At 47.1% G+C, this 20215-nt stretch overlaps 1 protein-coding gene across 3 annotated transcripts in view; it reads right to left on the bottom strand.

Annotated features, from left to right (window-relative positions):
* Nucleotides 1-2119: 2119 nt before the first annotated feature.
* DDC (dopa decarboxylase) overlaps nucleotides 2120-20215 on the bottom strand; it is a 90827-nt gene continuing 72731 nt past the window's right edge. For all 3 annotated transcript variants that reach the window (XM_012458895.3, XM_021669328.2, XM_012458888.2), the window contains exons 10-15: nucleotides 17959-18035; nucleotides 14717-14736; nucleotides 11485-11583; nucleotides 8987-9088; nucleotides 4701-4919; nucleotides 2120-2506 (exon numbers count right to left, since the gene is read on the bottom strand). In XM_012458895.3, the coding sequence (XP_012314318.1) occupies nucleotides 4719-4919; nucleotides 8987-9088; nucleotides 11485-11583; nucleotides 14717-14736; nucleotides 17959-18035 (499 nt within the window). In that variant the 3' untranslated portion in view covers nucleotides 2120-2506; nucleotides 4701-4718. The remainder of the gene's footprint in view (nucleotides 2507-4700; nucleotides 4920-8986; nucleotides 9089-11484; nucleotides 11584-14716; nucleotides 14737-17958; nucleotides 18036-20215) is intronic.

Genomic DNA, 20215 nt, shown 5'->3' with positions numbered 1-20215 from the left:
TGAGCTATTCAATTATTAAACTTTCCAAGACCACAGACTGGTGGTATATACTGTGTGCATGTGTGTGTGTGTGTGTATGTGTGTGTGTGTGCGCGCGCACACATATGAGAAAGAATATGCTGTTCTTTCTTCTTCTGGGTAGAAGTAGTTGAGCCTTCAAGGGAAGAGGTTTTCACCTGCAGCAAACAGTGCCAGTTTTCTTGATGGGGGGGATTCTGGGAGATGGCTGCTCATTTCCATATTCATGAATTCTATAAACATGGTCTCAGATAAATGCCAGTGTACACTTCAGTGAGCTCATTTGTTTTTGAGCAGAGGGGATAATATGGCCCTAAATAATGTGCCTCCCTGTCAGCCAGGAGAGTTACATTCTGGAGACGTCTGTGTCGGTGGGTGTGGGAGGCAGTTGGGGTTGAGGAGATAGGAAAGCCAACAGGACAAAGCTCAGAGGGAAAACAGCCCAATCTGAATCCAGTTCTTTCTCTGTGGGATTCCCTGTATGTGGATTCCTACTGACTTCCAAACCTCTTAGCTCCCTGACTCAGTGGTAAGGAAGAAAAAAGAACCAGGATTGAGGGGATGGTGTTCCAGCCCTCCAGCAGAGGCGTAAGATGTGTGGGCCCAGGGTGAACCAAGTGCACAATTTTAGTAAAAAATATTCATTGGCTACGCTGAATGAATCATAAAGGAATGTGAAGAGGCTACCTCTGGCATCACTGTCATAAACAGAGCTGGTGAGGGGGGAGGTGGTGTTCTCCCTGTGTCAAAAGACAAAATTATGACAAATTTACAGATCAAATTGGCTTTTATTCATGATTCATTAATCCAGTAGCCTCCATTCTATAAATGGGCAATAAAGGAAGTCCTTCTTCCTGTTTCTAGGGCTGGGGGATTTGGATCTGAGAACCACTTTATGGAGAAGTCAGGAGGTGAGGTGAACTGCCACGAGTTATCTAGAAATGAGTGAGAAATCAGACAAGATTTTCTCTCTGTTGGGTCTCTGTTTAAGCTGAGGTCTTAGACTCTCCATCAAAAGGATCCAGCCAGTTCAGAGGGAGGAAATCTTCAGTCACTTGCTGGTCTCCTACCCTGCTTCTGTACAGCATCCCCATTGCCCCTGCCATGCAGTCTCCTCCCTCCAATCAGGTCTCAGCCATCTTTCCAAAGTATATTTGTGGATGGGGCTGGATGAGCCCACAAAAGCAGGGAGCTGGTATCAATGATGTTAGTGGCTCCCATTGGAGTCCTTGCAGCAATCTTAACTCAAGGAGTGAAAAAGAAGCTTATAAAATTTAGACATCCCAGCCTCAACTCAAGAAGCTGAGTGCACCATGCTCCATCAGTCCTAACAACGGTGGCCCCTGGTGGGCCCCGAAAACACAGCCTTGGTCCCCACACCATGATGGAGGTGAGGTCTTGTTTGCTGTTGGGTAGAGAACAAATGACCTGACCAAATTAGATGGGGAACTACTTGGCATCTGACATATTTCAAGATTTCTGAACAACAGATCATATCATTCGCTTATGTTCACATAGATATCGGAGGTCTTCGAAATTCAAATATACTTATTAATAACCTAAGGACCCCTTCTGAGGGTGCCTTCGATAGTCTTATAGTCTTCAAAGGACAAGAACTAATCTTGGGATTAAAACACATGTTTCTAAAAGCAAAATGGTTCCCAATACACATAGCGAACTTAAAGTGAGATTGAGCAGATACCACATCCTTGTTGGAATTTATTTATTTACAGAAGCACTCCTCAGTTCCTTATCGATCACGATACTATAGGACAGACTCGTCAGACCAGAAAATCAAGCCCAGAAAGTCATAGAGTCCTTCCCATCACAGCAGAGACCTCGATCTCATTGCTCCAGGTCGTCTCTTGGTTCTAATTTTATTTCCATAGATGAAGTCATCTCCAAGTAAAACTTGTGTATTGTTAATGTATCCAGAACAGTGCCTGACATGAATGAGGCACTCAAAGAACATTTGTTGAATAAATGAATGCAGTTTAAATACATCCCAAGGATGCAGTTATCTTTGTCTACTTTGGAGGGAATGTCTGTATCACAAGAATAAATTTGACACAACATAGAACAAGATGATCATCTGACACAATTAGCATTTCACTTGAATTGTTTATTAAGCATTTAGCCACATGACAAGAGACAATTTAAAGACCACAGATATTGCCTTGGAAAACATATCAGTGAGCCTTTCCTGCCACTTCTGATGGCTGCAAGAACATGACAATCTATAATGTTTTACTCAACAAAAATCACAGCCAAATAATGAATAAAAGCTATAGCCACTAAGATTGACTTTTTATATAGCAAATAATATTTCCTTGTTGATGAGACACTAAGCAGACAAAATCACAACCCTCTGGGTAACTTTGGAGAAAGACACGGGAAGCCACAGACAGACTCGGTTCCACGAAGCCAGGATGATATTTATTTGCTTCTTATTCCAGTTTTCAGATATATCTCTCTTCAACTTTGATTCCTACAGGGAAAAAAATAACATGAACGTATGACTACATTAAAACAAGTAAGAATAAGAATTGTATGTACTTCTTATTTGAATATAAAGAAGGAATATATCATTTCTCCAATGAAACAGAGACAATAGTGCAGTGCCAGAGAATCTGAACTTAAATAAAGGAATTTTTACTGCCAATCTGGCCTTCTCTGACGAAAATTATATTAGTGTCAACTAGAATCTCTGCCTAATTTTCTACCCTCTGTAAAATAACAATAGTTCCTACCTTCTCTCAGAACTAGGACCACATGAATATGATGTAATTACCTCAAAGAAGTACAAGTAAAATCAAGGTATTAAGATTTTTATTGTTCTAATTAATCTGTCCAAAACAACATACATGCATTAAAATTTACTACTGTATCATGTATTTTTTAAAAAATTAAATTTCATTTTTACCTTTTGAGTCTACAGCAAATATAATGATTCCAGAGGAACTGTGACTCCTATCAGAAACACACCTTTGTTTCCGATAAATTTTCAGAGCCACACTCTCCACATATGTTCTTCTGGGCATATGCCAATAAGATCCTGATATGATACATGCTTATGAGATAGATGCGAACATGGGGTTGCAGAAACGTGAGTCAGTAGCATTTGCCTGATAGGGATTTGCTCTGTAGAGATCTTACGGTGGCACTTTCCCTCCCCTCACATAGACTTATGCTGAGAGCAATGGAATAACTTCAACATATAAGCCTCTCCCCACTACCTTCCAGAGATGCACGAGATATCCCTTTGGAGTTGCTCTGGGTCAGGAGTTCTTCCTCAGACCTCAGGTCTCTCTCAGCTTACAAGTGGGGGAAGGCCCTGGTTGCACCAGGAAAAGGACCTGGTTCTCAGGGCACATTTTGACTGAGAAGGTAGCTCTTGGGCCTCACCTTTCAGGAGCCATGGACAAGTCTCTCACATACACGAAACATGATTTTCAACTTATGATTTGTTAAGCACTATAATTTTTCAGATATTCACAATTAAAATCAACAGCAAAGAAGATAAAGTTGTAGGCAGTTGGGAAATGCATTACCTGACACACAGATTCTAAATCCCCCATGGGTTATAATGAGTGGAAAATTGCGAAAGGAAGAGGGGGAGAGAGAAAGAGAAGCAGGTGCTGAGGAGGGATCACAGATTCATCTACCAAATGAGACACAAAGACAAAAAAAGAAAAAGACAAACAGAAAAAGGTAGACACACTCCAATGGGATGACATTCTTAAGATAACCTAATGAAGAGGCTTCTAAGGTTGTCTGGGTTCCCACAGACGCAATCTTAAACACCCTCCACGTTGCCAACACTGCGTTTGTTTAAAACGTGTGCTTTGTTTTGTGTTTATTTTTACAGATTAACTGCATGCTGTCTGCAGGGTTTAACCGTGAAGGACAGACCCCTCACAACTGCAAGAAGCCTGGCAGTCGAAACATATCCTTTCTTTAAACCATCAAGAATTTGGGCGGCAAACCATGAGTCACAATGAATTCCCTTTTTATTGCTTTCATTAGTTCTCTAAAGGTCACCAGCTTCTTATATAAGCTTATTATGATAGTAAGTTATCTCAATAAATGCTGTTTGAAAAAATCTGAAGGGATATTGTAGAGATTGATGTAAGAGAATAAAAAGTGAAACAAATCTAAGGTTTTTTTTGTCTTTTTTTTTTGAGACGGAGTTTCGCTCTTGTTACCCAGGCTGGAGTGCCATGGCGCGATCTCGGCTCACTGCAACCTCCACCTCCCGGGTTCAGGCAATTCTCCTGCCTCAGCCTCCTGAGTAGCTGGGATTACAGACACACACCACTATGCCCAGCTGATTTTTTATATTTTTAGTAGAGACGGGGTTTCACCATGTTGACCAGGATGGTCTCAATCTCTTGACCTCATGATCCACCCGCCTCGGCCTCCCAAAGTGCTGGGATTACAGGCGTGAGCCACCACGCCCAGACCAACAAATCTAAGTTTTAAAAGAATTATTACAATGTATCATTCCTTCCTTCTACTTCTCCAGAATGAAGATGGTTTTCTCTTCCTTATTTTAAGGTGGAGGAAGTGCAGCTTTGCAGCACTGAGTGGCCAGGCTGGGCCTGTAGCTGGGTCTGTGCTCTACGAGGACACTCTTGCTGTGGGACAAGGAGACAGGCAGAAAATGAGCCAGGGCGGCCTACCTGCAGCTGGCTTTGCTTCTACTTCCTCTCTGCTTGCAGCACGTCGGCCGCCATCTCTTTGATGTGCTCCCAGGCCACCTGCACGTGGGCAGATTCCACGGTGCGAGAGCAGATGGCAAAGCGCAGGACAAACTTGTCCCTCAGGTGACATGGAACCAAGTGGATTTTTTTGGCACTGTTTATTCTTTGCAGAAGAGCTTCATTCACTTTGTTGGAACCCTGGAGGGATTGAAAGAGAAGAACTGTGCTCAGGTCTCTGAGGACTCAAAAATCAGCCGGTCATGTAGGAAGGCCAGTGCTTGGCAACTCTGCCATACATCCGTGAGAAGCCGACTAACCATTCCCCCTGTGTTTATGATGTTACAAAATTCAACAAAATAATAGTAACACACCCTAAAAGACTGCATGCATCTTCTCCCCACAATACAATTTCTCCATCTTCTAATATGCCATCAAAAGATGACCCTTCCATGGTCCAAGTTTGTTTTAAGGAAAGTAAAGATCCCTAGATATGTCATCTATAAATATATGAGCTTAAACAGCAGAACTGGGATTTCTGATGGCACCAGGGGAGGAGCCTCTAAAGTCTCACAGAAACACAGAAGAGTCTCAACAACCTAGAAAACGAAGCATAATGGTCAAGCTAGTGCTAGAATCTGGGAAGAATATCCATGAACCACAGGACCCAGGGACCACTGGTGACTCTCCAGATGAGCACAGCCCACTAACCTGGGGTAGAGCAGAGGCCCCACCCCTCCCACTACACCAGAGACGGAAGCCTGGTGTCAATCAGCCAATGGGAAGCCCTTGCTGTCCCGCCTGGGTCCTGCTTCCATAGCAGCCATTCTCCTGACCCTTCACCTCCACCCCGCTTTGCTCCTCTGTCCTTCCATTTGTAGGCAGTGACTCCACATCTTCTGAGCCATGGAGTCTTAAACAGAAGGAGCTGAATGTGGGACACTGCATGCCAGTCGCCCGAACCTTGCAGGACTGCACTGTGTGGCGCTGTCTTCAGAGTGGAGAAGCAGGGACGATGAGTGGGAAGTGGAGAGTTCTATCCACCGCATGGAACCACCTCAGACGAGCACCTGCTGGATGCTGGTGCCTGGCCATAGACCTGCGCAAATCCCCTGGCCTCTAGCTGTGGGCCTGAGCACCCTGCTCCAGCGGTACCCAGGTAGACAGTGATGGGCCAGAGGAAATTTGGAAACCGTGGGTGAACACGAGGTCTGGGCAAATCTGGATGAGGATTCAAGGATGAGGACAGATAAAAAAAGAAACTATGGTACCAAGGGAATGGAATTTTACCAAAAAGACTCAGCACGAGAGCAAACATCTGAAATGTATAGAGTACAGAAAATGGAAGCAAATTAAGAAAAATGTGCTTGCCATTTTCAAACAGACTGGACAGGGCAGTACTTCCATGAAGGAGAGGCAGGAAGCCTAGCAGAGGTGGGACAATGACAGGGAACAAAGTAGGCTGAGTGGGCACAGATGGAGACCAAGGAAGGACTGGCCGAGACAAGGATGGAGGGAGAGAGACCATGATGCCAGATGACATCACGCCTGCTTTAATAAAGAGCCACATGGCACACATGATCTGAAAACAGCCAAGCAGTTGTTCCATTCTTGTTTTTGCTGTGGCAAAACAAGTGCACTGGCATGATCTCAGCTCACTGCAACCTCCACCTCCCAGGTTCAAGTGATTGTCCTGCCTCAGCCTCCCTAGTAGCTGGGATTACAGGCGTGTGCCACCACTCCTAATTTTTGTATTTGAAGCATTCAGCATGAGAAGACCTGAAATTCAGATTGGAGAAGATTAGACAAGAAGAGAGTAAGGGCAAGATGGCAGATGCGGAGGCAGAAAAGTGAGCCGCAGTGTTTGACTAATGTGTTTCCTCCAGAAAGTGGATTTGTAGACTGGAGGCACAAGCAAAGTTTTACAAAAGGAAACATTTGTCAGCTGAACGATGCCTGGGCTTCCTGCACGAGAGGGCTCACTACATGGCATGCGAGAAGAATGGATGGAAACCAGTACACAGATGGGTTTGGTGGCATCTGTAAATTATGCAAATAAAATAAAAGCCATAACTTTGACAACATTATGCTAAGTGAAAGAAGACAGTCATAAAAGGCAGTATGTTGTATGATTTCATTCATACAAATGTCTAGAGTACACAACCCTACAGAGACAGAAAACAGATTAATGGCCCTAAGGACAGGGAATGTGGAGTGACTGGGTACCGAGAACCAGCTCCGTCGAGAGACCCCCACCCAGGCAGCTGAAGGCACTGAGAGACAGATACCCAGATAGCACAACAGAGTGAATCTATCCTGGGGACCAACAGCCTGAGAGCCTGCGGGGCTGACAGCTCTCCAGATTCAAGGCCCTGAGCAGAGATTCATCCACGTATCTATTTGCTCTTTGACTGGTGAGTCTCATTAATACACAGGTGTTCTCCATATACACGTAACTCAGGAATATACCAGGTAGACAGCTGTTACCTGCCTACCTCTAATTACAAACTAAAAGGTATCCTCCACAGGGGAGCCACAGAGGCAGGGGAAACTTAATGTTTCTCAACAACTGGGTGTGGGGTTTCTTTTTGGGGGGTGAAAATGTTCTAGAATTAGATTGCGGTGATGGCTGCACAACTCTGTATATACACTAAAAATACTCAAATGTAGACTTTTTTTTTTTTTGGAACAGAGGCTTGCTCTGTCACCCTGACTGGAGTGCAATGGGCAATCTCAGCTCACTGCAGCCTCCGCCTCTGAGGTTCAAGTGATTCTCCTGCCTCGGCCTCCTGAGTAGCTGGGATTACAGGTATGTGCCACCACTCCTGACTAACTTTTGTATTTGTAGTAGAGACGAGTAAAAAAAATTAAAAAAAAATTAAAAATAAATAAATAAATAAGGGTGGGGTCAGTGTTTAAAAAAAAAAGAAGAGAGACGAGGTTTCACCATGCTGGTCAGGCTGTTCTCAAACTCCTGACCTCAAGTGATCCGCCCTCTTCAGCCTCCCAAAGTGTGAAATTACAGGCGAGAGCCACCATGCCCAGCCCAACTGTAGACTTTAATGAACAAAGTGAATTATATCTCAATAGAACCGTTAAAAGTATATTTTTTAAAAGTCCTACAAGAAAACTGTCAGCGAAAACAAGAATGAAAACAACTACTTGACAGCAGATGAGTCTAATAGCACAATGTCAACACCAAGGTTGGTAGACTGGCCACATCCTGGACACGGATGGACTGAGGCTTCTCCCACAGACACCCAGAGCGTGTCTCACCCTCTCAGTCCTCTGGGCATCCCCAGGTCTCATCACTTTGTGCTCTTCCAAGAGCTCAAGTCTCCGCTCCAGCTCTGCTGCCTGCAGGCTTTCCCACGGCCTCAGCTCCTCCTGCCTCAGAGCTCCAAGAGTGAGGTGAGGCAACTGGACATGGTAGGTGGAGTGGCAGTGCCACCCACTGATTGGCAGCCCCTTGACAATGACACTGAGCCCAGCCTGCTCCTTCTGCTGAGTGCTGTCTTTAATTTGAACAAGGAAGTCTCCTGTAGAGACTTGAAATGATCGTGAATTAAAAGCTCCTTCAAAAACCATACAGAGCGTTAGGTCTTCCCTGGCTCCACGTACACGAGGGAGATTACCAAGGGGCATGTGTGCAGAGCATCTTAGAGCCTTTTTGAGAAATGATTCTCAGCAGAGATGGCTTATGCCCCAACCCCCGCGGGCCAGCCTGACCTCACCTGGTGAACACACAGCATCAGGCAGCAAAATAACGGCACGCCACAGCACAGTGTGAAACAGACTCCTGTGTGGGCATCTTGTCGAGGTGCAGAGCCAGCAGCTCTGGGGAGGGGCTCAAGACTGGCTTTTCTAAGGAGTTTCCAGGCAAAGCTGATGACGCTGATGCTGTTGATCCACAGAGGACTTTCAGATGAGTGAGGCTATGGACAGGCCACCGTCCTCCAGGGAGGGCCAGTGGCAGAGGTGTGGGCTGGAGCCTTGGGGGGTGGAAAAATGGTAAGGATGCTAGGGCCAGTGAGCTGTGTACATGAGAAGTCTCAGGGCAGGCTTGAGGAAGCAGGAACAGCCGCCATACGTGGAAGCAAAGCTGTGCAGTGTCGGGCAGGGCAGGCCAGTGGGCTGAAGAATGCAGGCATTGCTCTGCCATCTCTGGAGAGCCAGTGCCGGTTTTTGAGCATGGAGGTAATGAACGACACTTTCCCCTCTGTCACAGTCATAGAAAATGAAAAAGACTGGAGTAGATGTACACAAACCTTTAGCCGAAAGCAGACAAGCCCCAGAGTGACTTCCGCACAGATTTCAAAGCGGGGATCCTGGCGCACCAGTGACTCAAACTCATGGGACAGCTGGACGTGCTTGAAAGAGGAAAAGGAAAATCTGTTTTACTCATGGCCACTTAATTCAGAACGTAACTACCTAGGAAACCTTATTAGACTGCACATCTGTAATTCATTTAGACTCTCTTGGCAATTCTCAAATGCTTGTGCCGTCCACTGACCAGCTGTTCCCAGGAAGGCTGAGAAACTCATTCCCTACCATGAGCAAAGGTCTAATGTCTTCAGGGGAGCATTGACTGTCATTTTCTTCTGTTCATGAGACTATTCTTATCCCACCCAGACTGTCTTTTATCATGTCAGACTAAATACCATGAGGAGGTATTTGAACATTCTGGAAGAGACGATGGCTAACGCCCATCGAGTTGCTCCTCTGTGCTTGTGGTGCCAGCGCTCACCGCTGCGACATCCTCAGGACAGCCAAAAATACAGAGGATATGCTGATTATCCCCATTTTGCAGATAAGAAAACAAGCTGGGAGAGGGCGAGCCGCATGCCCAAGGTGCACCCGGAGGCCTTGGCTGAGCTGGGATTCTAAGGCAGCCTGATGGCTGCCATGGCTCTTGCTCCTCTTCAGCATCTGCCACTCAGAACTGGGCATCCTGTCCGCTCTGTCACATTCAGAAATGGCCTTCCTGACATTGAATACACCAACCTTATTTCACTTCCAGATAGTTACAGAGAACTCAGAAGCTATTCAGATAGTATGTGACCCTAGGAGAAGGAGCCGTCTGTGGCGTAGGCCCGTCCCTTGCTCATTCTAAGCCCGTGCATCCAGCATGGCCCACACGTTGCAGGTGGTGGGGAGGAAGCCGCGCCATCGCAGGCCCGGGTGGCTGGGACCTAAACACCTGTCATACGAGCGGTTCCTCATTATGCCACCAGAGGGCGCCAAAGACCTCGGACTCATGGGCAATCCCAAAGTCGGTTCCCGCCCAGGGAGACAGGATTTGAGCACGGCTGGACTCTGCTCCTAAGGCAGGCTTGGGTCCCCTTTCAGAAAGAAGTGGGGAGCTTTTTAAACAGGAGGCAGCACGATCACAACTAGTTGTCCTTGAGCTTAAAGATGTCATTATTGTGGAGAGATAAACCCCTCATTTGTTGGCTTTCTTTCCTCCCAAAAGCTGAATTCATCTCAAATGGGGAGAGGGGTCTTTCCTACTCATTAATTCATATACACACTCCTTTCCCAGTTCTCACCCGCAAACAGGTCCTCATAGTGCTCGGCAGCTCCTGGAACTGTCGTCACTACAGCTTTGGGAGGTAGACAGTTCGCGGCATGTCCTAAGCATTCCGCAAAGCTTGCTAATGGATGCGCCTTTTTATACGCTGTGCCACAGAGGAGGCTGCTGGGGACACCTGCCCCTGTGCAGCTGGTTGTGAAGCGGCAACAGGACTTAAAATGAAGGGCTGTCACCAGCACTAAGGCTGAATATCGCAGGTGCGCTTGTTCCCATGAAGCCTGGGGACCTCTGTCCATCAAGATGAGGCCACAGCTTAGGAAGGACACAGGATCGGAGGGAGCCAGCAGAACAGCAGCTGGCCTTCTGCAGCTGGCTAAACGGGTGGCTCTAGTCAGTTCCTGCCTCATATTCAGGCCTCAGTTTCCTCAATTGTTATTTTTTTTAAATGCAGGGGAGACGGGCTTGGAGCTGATGAGTGGTTCTCAAATTTTAGTGCATAGTGAAGGTGTCTGGTTTGCTTGTTAAAACAGAAGTCACTGGGCCCCACCGTGGGCCGGCACTGCTGCTCTGGAAGCATGTCTGAGAACCACTGGCGTAGGGAATATCTATCTTATTCTGGCAATTTGGGGGGACAGAAACACATTCATTATGTTTTCATGATTGCCATTGCTCAGTGAACTTCATTCTTGGCTAGATGTGGCTAAACACAACCTATGTGGTGTTTCTACTTTGACCATCTTCCTGGACCTGATACCCTGCAATCTTAACAAAAGTGACTTAATAGATCTTATAAATAACCTCATCTCAACAACCCAAATTACAGTCTGGTTCCCTTGCCGTGTATCTGCTTATTAAGACATTTGAAGGCCAGGCATAGTGACTCGTGTCTGTATAACCAGCACTTTGGAAGGCCGAGGCAGGTGGATCACTTGAGGTCAGGAAGTTCGAGACCAGCCTGACCAACATGGTGAAACCCTATCTCGACTTAAAATACAAAAATTAGCTGGGCATGGTGGTGTGTGTCTGTAATCCCAGCTACTCAGGAGGCTGAGGCAGGAGGATTGCTTGAACCTGGGAGGCAGAGGTTGCAGTGAGCCAAGATGGAGCCATTGCACTCCAGCCTGGGCAACAAAAGCAAAACTCCATCTCAAAAAAAATTTTTTTTGAATTTATTTCTAAAGTCCCAAAAGACCTCTGCAGTTTTACCCAGATAAATAATAAAAACAAAGTCACCTTGCGGATATAAGCCTGCAGTCCTTTGACCCCGTACATCCTAAATACGAACCACATTTTCAAAGAGCGAAATCTTCGGCCCAGTGGTATCTGCCAGTGCTGAAATGAAAGATGAAATGGAGCATCAGTGAGGAATATATTAAAAGCCAGCTTCCTTTTCGGTTCACTGGCTCGCCTGTTTCTCTTGAAGGCAGCAGATTCCCTGGCGGCCACCCTGCTCCCTCTACCATGGCTCGTCTTGGGTAGCAACGCCCATGGTGGTGTGGGCAGGGGCTTTCTTTGCAACTCTCCGAGAGAGAGGAGCACCGACAGGGACTGTTGACCTGGGAGCCTGCAATGTTCATTGTTTTCACTCAAAAGATGTTTGTGGACATCACCGCAGGGCCAGACCCTGGGCTAAGCTCTGGGGTTCCATGGCGAACAAACAGGTTAAGAAACATAGCCCCACCCCCTGCGAGCTCACTATCCAGTGGGGACAAGGGGGTGATTTTCATTGATCTCTTGCCTACGAGGAAGGAGGGACCCAGAACCCACTCTCGCCTGCCACTTCTGCCCTGGTTGTTCTGGCACCGTTTTCTAGAGCAATACTGGTCCCCTTTTGGTCCCACTGATCACCATGGAGTGACCCCAGACCCCTCACCAGAAAACATAATGTGTGTCTGCGTGCTGGTGCTCCAGAAGCTTTCCTACCCCGTCCCCTCTTTCCCCCAGACCTTGTCAGCTGACTGGCCCCCACATGCTCTGAGGGATGGAGATGTGGTGAGGTGAGCAGGAGAGGACCGGGACGAGGGGGCTGCTGGGAATTGAGCATAGCAGCACTGTGTGGTCATCTTAACAGTCATATTCTATTTGAGCTACAAAACAGACGCTGAGGAGAGCTGAGCCAGCTCCCCGCTGGGCCTGGGTGACACAGTGCAGCCAGGCGCGACACCCAAGCTCAGCCAGGCCATCTGCAGGTGGGGTTGCTCAGCTGGAGTCCTGAATCCCACACTGCTCTCAGTAGGAGGGCTCACAGGCAGTTTTTAATGTGTGGATGGAGGCCATGTGCGGTGGCTCACGCCTGTAACCCCAGCACTTTGGGAGGCCGAGGCAGGTGGATCACCTGAGGTCAGGAGTTCGAGATCAGCTTGACCAACATAGTGAAACCCCGTCTCTACTAAAAATATAAAAGTCAGGCTGGTGTGGTGGTACATGCCTATAATCCCAGCTACTTTGGCAGCTGAGGCAGGACAATCACTTGAACCCAGAATACAGAGGTTGCAGTGAGCCAAGATTGCACCATTGCACTCCAGCCTGGGCAACAGAGTGAGACTCCGTCTCTAAATAAATACAAAAAACAAAGTGTAGGTGGAATGAATGGATGGCAGCTAATTTTGGACACAAGAGAAGCAGCTGAAGGGTCCCGAGCCAGGGTTCTGCAGGAGCTTCTCAGGTCAAAAGGGCCCCAACCTCAGACTCAGGCATTCAGCAGTTCCTCCCAGTTGTACGCCAGGCCCTGCCAGGTGTGTTGACGTATCATCTCCATTGAGCTTTCTAGCAGCACTGTAAACAGGGGTTTGGATCCCCACTTTCTTGGAGTGAAAGCAGGTGTGGAGAGTGACTTGTCCAATGTCACCAAGCCAGCATGCGGCAGAGCCTGAGCCGAACCTGCACGCACAGTTGTCTGCTAATCAGCACTGAGTTTTCAAGCTGTTGGGATGCTCAAGAACTAAGCTAACTTGTCTCTTTGGGAAATCTAAAAGAAGAATCCCTTACCACGCCACTAACTAGCTAACTATCTACCTATCAGACAGTAAAGCGACGCTTCCTTGCCATGGTTCAGCATGGGTGCTGCACTCCAAAATCATTCCTCGGCCAGTCAACCTCCTACAAATTAAAATGTGCTTTTGTCTAACATTTGGAAAAATACCAAGGTAAACTTAATTTCTGTGGTCCTGGAGTGAAAATACACACCATCTAATTGAATGCTCACTCAAATGTGGCTCAAAATGCTGTCATGATCTCTCCAGAGGCATTGTCCCCTCCCCCAGTATGCTCCTGGGCACCTGCAGTAGATGGGAGGACCATGAGTCATGTGGCTGTGGTCCCTGTGGACCCAGCCTCACCTCCTGCCAGACTGAGTTCCCAGAGGAAAGGACCACTGTCTTATTTGCCATTTTATTCCCAGCCCCAAGCCCAGCACCTGGCAGGGCTCGGAGTGGCCAGCCCACATTCTGTGAAAGATTGTTGATGGACATACTTAAACAAATCAGGAGAAAAACCCATTTGACCCTCACTCATGCATCCAGCTAAAAGGATTCTGCACATAGAAGACAATTCATATTTGACGCTTCCCGGGCATCAAATGAGCTATTTCCTGGCACTTTACCTCCACAATTGATCATTTTTAAATGTGTATTTTGTCCCACTTTTGATAAGCCATCAACATCTTCCAGAAGATGCAGTTTACTCATCCAAATAGCACGCAGGACTGCGTGGCTCAGTGGCCTGTGACCCAGGTCCGTGGTTGTATCTTTCAATAGGTTCAGCAAACGTTTTAACTTTTCTGAACCTCTGTCTCCTCCCCTATGAAATAAGCATAATGATGCCCACTTTGCCCAGGACTTTGCACACTGGAGGCAAATAGTGCTATCTTACATCTTCAGTGTGCCATTCACCATCAGAAAGAACACAGAGCACCCTTGCCACACCTGGCATCCTGAACAGGGACTAACACTCCAATCTCGTGCCCTCATCCACTGGCGGAGGACAGAACTACCAGCGCCTGCTCATCCTTTTCACCCCACTCCACACGCCCCCACTGGCCTGGTAGGGAGCCCCCTGTCCAGAGGTCTTCTCCTTTAGCCTGATGGCTCTGACAGCCTTGGGTTTGGGTTTCCAACCTCTTTGAACAAAATGACAATGTCTATGATATTCCTTCTCATTCCCTGCTGAGTCCAGCAAAGCAAATGCTTTGGGGACGGGATGTTTGCCTGGAATTCACATTCCAGGTGGGAATCATAGAGGAGCCTGAGAGGTGCACGTGAGCAGAGAGGGAAAGAGGTCACTCTGACTGGGGGGCTCAGCAGAGCTGCCCACCACCTGGCAGGACCCCACTAATTTGTCAGTTAGGACTCAGTTAGAAGGTGCCCACCAGTGCTGATCATGAGAGTCGGGGAGGAGACGCGTGACAGCCGCAGAGGCCCCCAGGACTCCATTAGCATTTGAGATTACAGTGGAATCTCTCACTTACCCGGTAGTCAGTGATAAATCCTGGAGAAAAGAGAAAGAAAAAGAAAAAAGAAACTGTTAGACAGATTTGTTGATCACACGCTAATCCTTTTCATCTTCCAGGTAAATTTCTTGTGTCTTCTGAGCCAGGAATAAAACTGCCTAAAGGCTTGATCTGGGTGTTCTTTGTGGCACGTCCCAGGGTAACATATTCAAGGGGAGTCCCCTGAGAACAGGATGCCCAAAACACAAATCGGAAATGTTACACTCTTAATAGACCCCCCATTAGCTTTGCTTTCTGCAGTTACATAGCATGAACATCTGAGGTTTCATCTAGAGCCCAGTAGAGAGTTAACATTCAGATCACGTAAATTGTCCATCATTCATTTATTCATGCATGGGAAGGTGAATGTGTGACATACGGAGTGATTAGGATATTTTCAAAAGAAGAGAATGAAGCTCTTGGTGGGAGTATTCATCTCTGTATCTGTGGATATTAGCAGATCTTAGTTCAGAATCTGGGACAGAGCAGATACTCAGTGAGTATATGTTGAGTCAGTTTTAACATCCAGGATTCGTTGCCTCCACATTGCTTATGAAAAATGGTTGATTTGCCTTTGAGCCTCCCCTCATGCCTATAGAACCCTGGATGTGGGCTCATAGATGGGAGTTTCCATTAATACAAGTGATCCTGCACAAGGCGTCAGGTGAGGATTATGACAACATCCTGCAATCCTGCTGCACAGATCTGTGGAGAAGGGAGTCTCGTGCTCTGGGAGAAGATCCATGAATGTGGGTTGGACCAGGCACTTCGGTGTCCCCTACTTCCCCAGTCAACAGGGGCTGTGCCAGGGCCTGCTGGGACAAGCTGCTCACCTAATACAACCCGTGCCCCACCCTGCGCTTCATCCACTGCACAGGTGTGTCTACGTTGTATTTACAAGAACATCTGAAGTCATCCCTCGGTATCATTCCCTTACTGCCATCTGGCTGCCAGGAGAAAATAGGTATTTTCTCCATTAGCATAAAAGGTGGCAGTGCTGGGAGGAGATGCAGGACCTCCACCCACTATTTTTTGAGTGACCCTGAGACGGAAGCCCAAGCCTATCTCAACCCATAACCAGTACTCTCCTTTACGCCACGCAGCCTCTCATTAGTAAGGGAGCTTGCTATACAGACATAACATCAGTAGCAGCGTTCTACAGTGATTCACAGAGACCAAAGCAAATGAAACAGTACCCAACAGAGTGCATGCAGGCGGCACTCAGTAAGAAATTGTCAAGGCCGGGTGCAGTGGCTCACACCCTCCTAACCTGAGACCTCCGACTGGGGGGCTCAGCAGAGCTGCCTGCACCCGGCAGACCCCAGTAATTTGTCAGTTAGGACCCAGTTAGAAGGTACCCACCAGTGCGTGCTGATCATGAGAATGCTGGAGGAGACATGTGACAGCCATGGAAACCCAGCACTTTGGGAGGCCCAGGCACGCAAATTGCTTGTGTTCAGGAGTTCAAGACCAGCCTGGGCAACATAGTGAAACCCTGTCACTTCCAAAAAAAATACAAAAAATTATCTGGGCCTTGTGGTGCATGTCTGTAGTCCTAGCTACTTGAGAGGCTGAGGTGGGGGGATCACTTGAGCCTCGCAGGTGGAGGCTACAGTGAGCCAAGGTTGTACCACTGTACTTCAGCTTGGGCAACGAGCGAGACCCCGTCTCCAAAAAGAAAAGAAATGTGAAACAATCACATGATTGCCATGAATGAAAATGAGGGAATGCCATAGCTTTTTAATTTCTATTACTGTACCATCTGATATGGTAGCTACTCGCCACATGTGGCTGTTGACATTTAAATGTAAGTAAATTAAAACTAAAGAAAATTAAACTTCAGTTCTGCAACAGATGAGCCACATTTCAAGCACTAAGTAGCCACACGTGGACTGGTGGCTGCCATATTGGGTGGTGCAGAATTATAGATTTCCCTCACTGCAGAAACTTCTACAGGACAGAGAAACTGGAGGCTCTCAGTAGAAGAATTCAGATACAGTGTCTAATTAGTTCAAGTTCCTATCTGCTTCTCCATGAATCTGCTTCCTCATGGACGAGTGAAGAACTGGCCCAATTTAGAAGCTTCCTTGCACAATTCTTTACTGTTAACATAAAAAATGGCAAACCTCTTAGCCAGCAATTTCCTCTGACAATGATTTTACTTGAACTGTGGACAACTTAATAGGTCTTAGGTGCCTCATAAGACATAAAACTTCATGAGATACTTGCGGGAAGGGCAGCTTGTAAACTGGTAATTGTTAAGTGGTGCAGAGTTAAAACAATGCATCGAACAAGACTGGTAAGAAATACAGCAATATGTTAGCAACATTTGCATTTGAGTGGTGGGATTATGGGCATTTTCTGGCCCAGCATTGACTGTTTTCCAAATGTACATATTAGTAATAAAGGACACATCTTCAAAGCCTGCGTGACTGGTGTAACCACTTTCCCCCCTCACCAGCATTCTGACAGAATTTTCAGTTATCAAAAAAAGATTTTTGCTTATTTTGGTTCTAGTTCAATGCCTACCATTAATTGGCCAGATACACTGGCCCACCTTAAATGAGGTGACATAGATGAAGTGCAAAAGCTAAGAATTATGCATTCCCTGCTGTGGCTTTGGAGCAGCCTGTGTCCCCCGATGCCGCTTGATAACTGCCCGCTCATCCCCTCTCTGCTGGACTTTGCAGGCGGGTGCTGAGCCTCCTTGGCTGTCACCAGCATCAGGCCTACTGACCAAATGACTTAGGAATGCCTTTGTGTGCTGATCTGAGCCTTGGCTTCATCTTATTTTCTCTTCCCTCACCAACCCTACTCAACCTCCTTCATTTACTTCGCTTCCTCGTGGTGTTGGTGGAAAGTGATGCAAAGCCTTTTTGTAAAGACATAAAATTATTTTATTAAAGATGTTTCCTTATCTGCAGGAGGTGTGCACGCCCATGTTAATATCCCCTGGCTGTGCCCACCTGCCCCTGCTCCTGCACTGAGCCCGGAAGGTTCTCGGTGCTTCTAGAGTGGAAGCGTCCCCCAGGGAGCCACCCCAGGCCCCTTAACCAACCCACAGGGAATGGGCTGCGACGGCAAATCTACAGAGCACCCGGCTCCTCTGCCGGAGCCTCCTTGGGCCTGGACAGTCTTCCCCTAACTCCCAGGCACCTCCAGGGCAGCTCTGAGGGGAACGAGACCAGAAACAGTCCACAGACAGTAAGCTCACAGCTTACCTGAATCCTGATGGCTGTGCTTCAGGTAAGTGGGATCCAGTCTAAAGGCTCCTGTTAAGTCTGCTCTCTTTTTCACCCTGGTTTTAGAGAACAAATGATAGGGCTGGTAACTAAGCACCCTAGACTCGACCCTTTCCCCACCCGGCTCAGCTCAGGCACCTGCTTCTGGCCCTGCCCTAAACACCACTCTGCCTTCACTCCCTGTCTCTGCTCCAAGTACCTGGGGAGGGAGTCCTAGAATAAAATATAAGTATTTGGTCTTTGTTGCTGGTTCCTGGTACACAGCTCCTAAAACCCTTGAGATCTCCCAGTGATAAGAGTGTGTTTTGCATGTTAATAAGACAACTGTGGGCTGGGGTCTCCTCGATGGCTTCCAATCTCCAGGGAGGGTAGGGGCTGGAGATGAGTTGGCCAGTGATTTAACCAATCATCCCCACTGAAGGAAACTCCATTAAAAACTCCTAAATGGCAGGGTTGGAGAGCTTCTGGGTTGGTAAATGGTTCACGATGCCAGGATGGTGGCATACACAGAGAAGGCACGGAAGCCACGTGACCTACCACCCCACCCACACCTTGCCCTGTGCAGTTCTTCACATGTACTCGTTATAATCTGTAAACCTAAGTAAAATGCTTCTTTTGAATTCTGTGAGTTGGTCTAGTAAGTTATTGAACCTGGCGCAGGGGTTATGGGAACCCTCCGACTTTGTAGCCATGGTGGACAGAAGTGTGGGTAACCCGGAGACCCAACATTCAGGCTTGTGAGACTGAGCCCTTAACCCTGTGGAGTCTGACGCTACATCGGGGTAGTTACAGTCAGAATAGGGGCGAGTTTAGGACACTCAGCTGGTGTCTGCAGAGTTGGAGAATTGGTGTCAAGAGGGAAAACCACACAGGTTAGCTTTTGCTCCTCTCTTTCCAGGGACAGCACAGTGCCGGCCCTGCTAGCATCAGTGTGTGTGGGGGGCTGAAAATCCCGAGGGCTAATGAGCGAGAAGGCCAGGATGCCCCAGGCTGCAGATGGGGGTCCTCTCCCACCTGTCTGCACATGGCACACTCACACTGGTAGCCACTCTGCATAACTCGGACCCAAATTCTCGGGCTGGGCTTTAAAGGGCCTGTGCTTTATGGTAATTGCCGTTACTCAGCTTCATTGGCAGGGTGGTGACACCATTGCAGAGCAATTTTGTGGCAAATAAAGTATCCTAAGGGCAAACTAGAGAAGAAATGTAAATCTGACAGTAGCTTAGGCTTGAAAAGAAATATAATGTGAGAGTCCCTGAAAGACAGAACCCAGCGAGCATGAAATAGGATGCTGGGATGGGGCTTACCAAGGAAGTGAGAGAGAGGCTGGATTTATCTGTCAAAGATCATTGAGGCTTTACTTTTTTAAGGGTAAAGACAGACAAGGTCAGTACGGATAATAAGCTGAATAGTGTATATTCTTTCTTTGACTTGTGGAAGAAAACCGATGGCACCTAATTTTGTGTGTGTATGGGAATTTTCTTGCATCGTCGGCATTTTATGAGGAGCCGCTGGTTGCGGTGGGGTGGGGGTGGGGGTGGTCCTTTGGGTCTCTCTGCATTAGAGAAAGCTGTGTGCCTAGCCTTAAAGAGAGGGGACCAGGAGGGATGTGAATACCTATGGCTATCAGTAGAACTCTGCCCTTTGTTCACGAAGACCACTTTCCCTTTCATTTTTTAAATTTAAAATATTTTGCCCTAATTAAAGCCATACAAAAAGATGTAAAGAATAAATCACCACCCCCTGCTTATGAAATAAAACTTAAATTATAGGTATTAATGAAAGTTACATATTCCTGCCCCTCCCCCGCTTCCTCTCCCCGCCCCACACGAGAGGCCGCAAGGCTGATGTTGGGCTCCTATTCTTACGTAGTTCTACAAAATTTTCTCTCCAAATCCCTAAGCAATCTACATTATTTCACACACTGCTAAACATACCATAACAGAAACTTAAGACATATTATCATAAATGTTATAATTCTATGCATGTTTCTATCATTTGCTTTTTTTATCCAAAAATAGACCTATGAGTTTCATATTCATTCATGCACAGAGCTCTTGCTCAGTCATTTGTATGACCTCATGGGAGTTTAGTGCATGCACATATCCCAATCCATTCATTCTATTATTTCCCATTTATTGATAGACAAACTACACTGCTGTGAACACGGGACCATCCCCGTGCATACCTCCTGGAGCCCCTAGTGCCAGCGCCCATCAGCCATACATCTGCCAAT

The sequence above is a fragment of the Aotus nancymaae genome, unplaced genomic scaffold, assembly GCF_030222135.1.
Source record: "Aotus nancymaae isolate 86718 unplaced genomic scaffold, 86718_ANA_hifiasm-v0.15.2.pri h1tg000065l, whole genome shotgun sequence".
Taxonomy (NCBI): Eukaryota; Metazoa; Chordata; class Mammalia; order Primates; family Aotidae; genus Aotus; species Aotus nancymaae.
The sequence above is the reverse complement of the archived record's forward strand: the minus strand, read 5'-3'. Positions and strand labels throughout refer to the sequence as shown.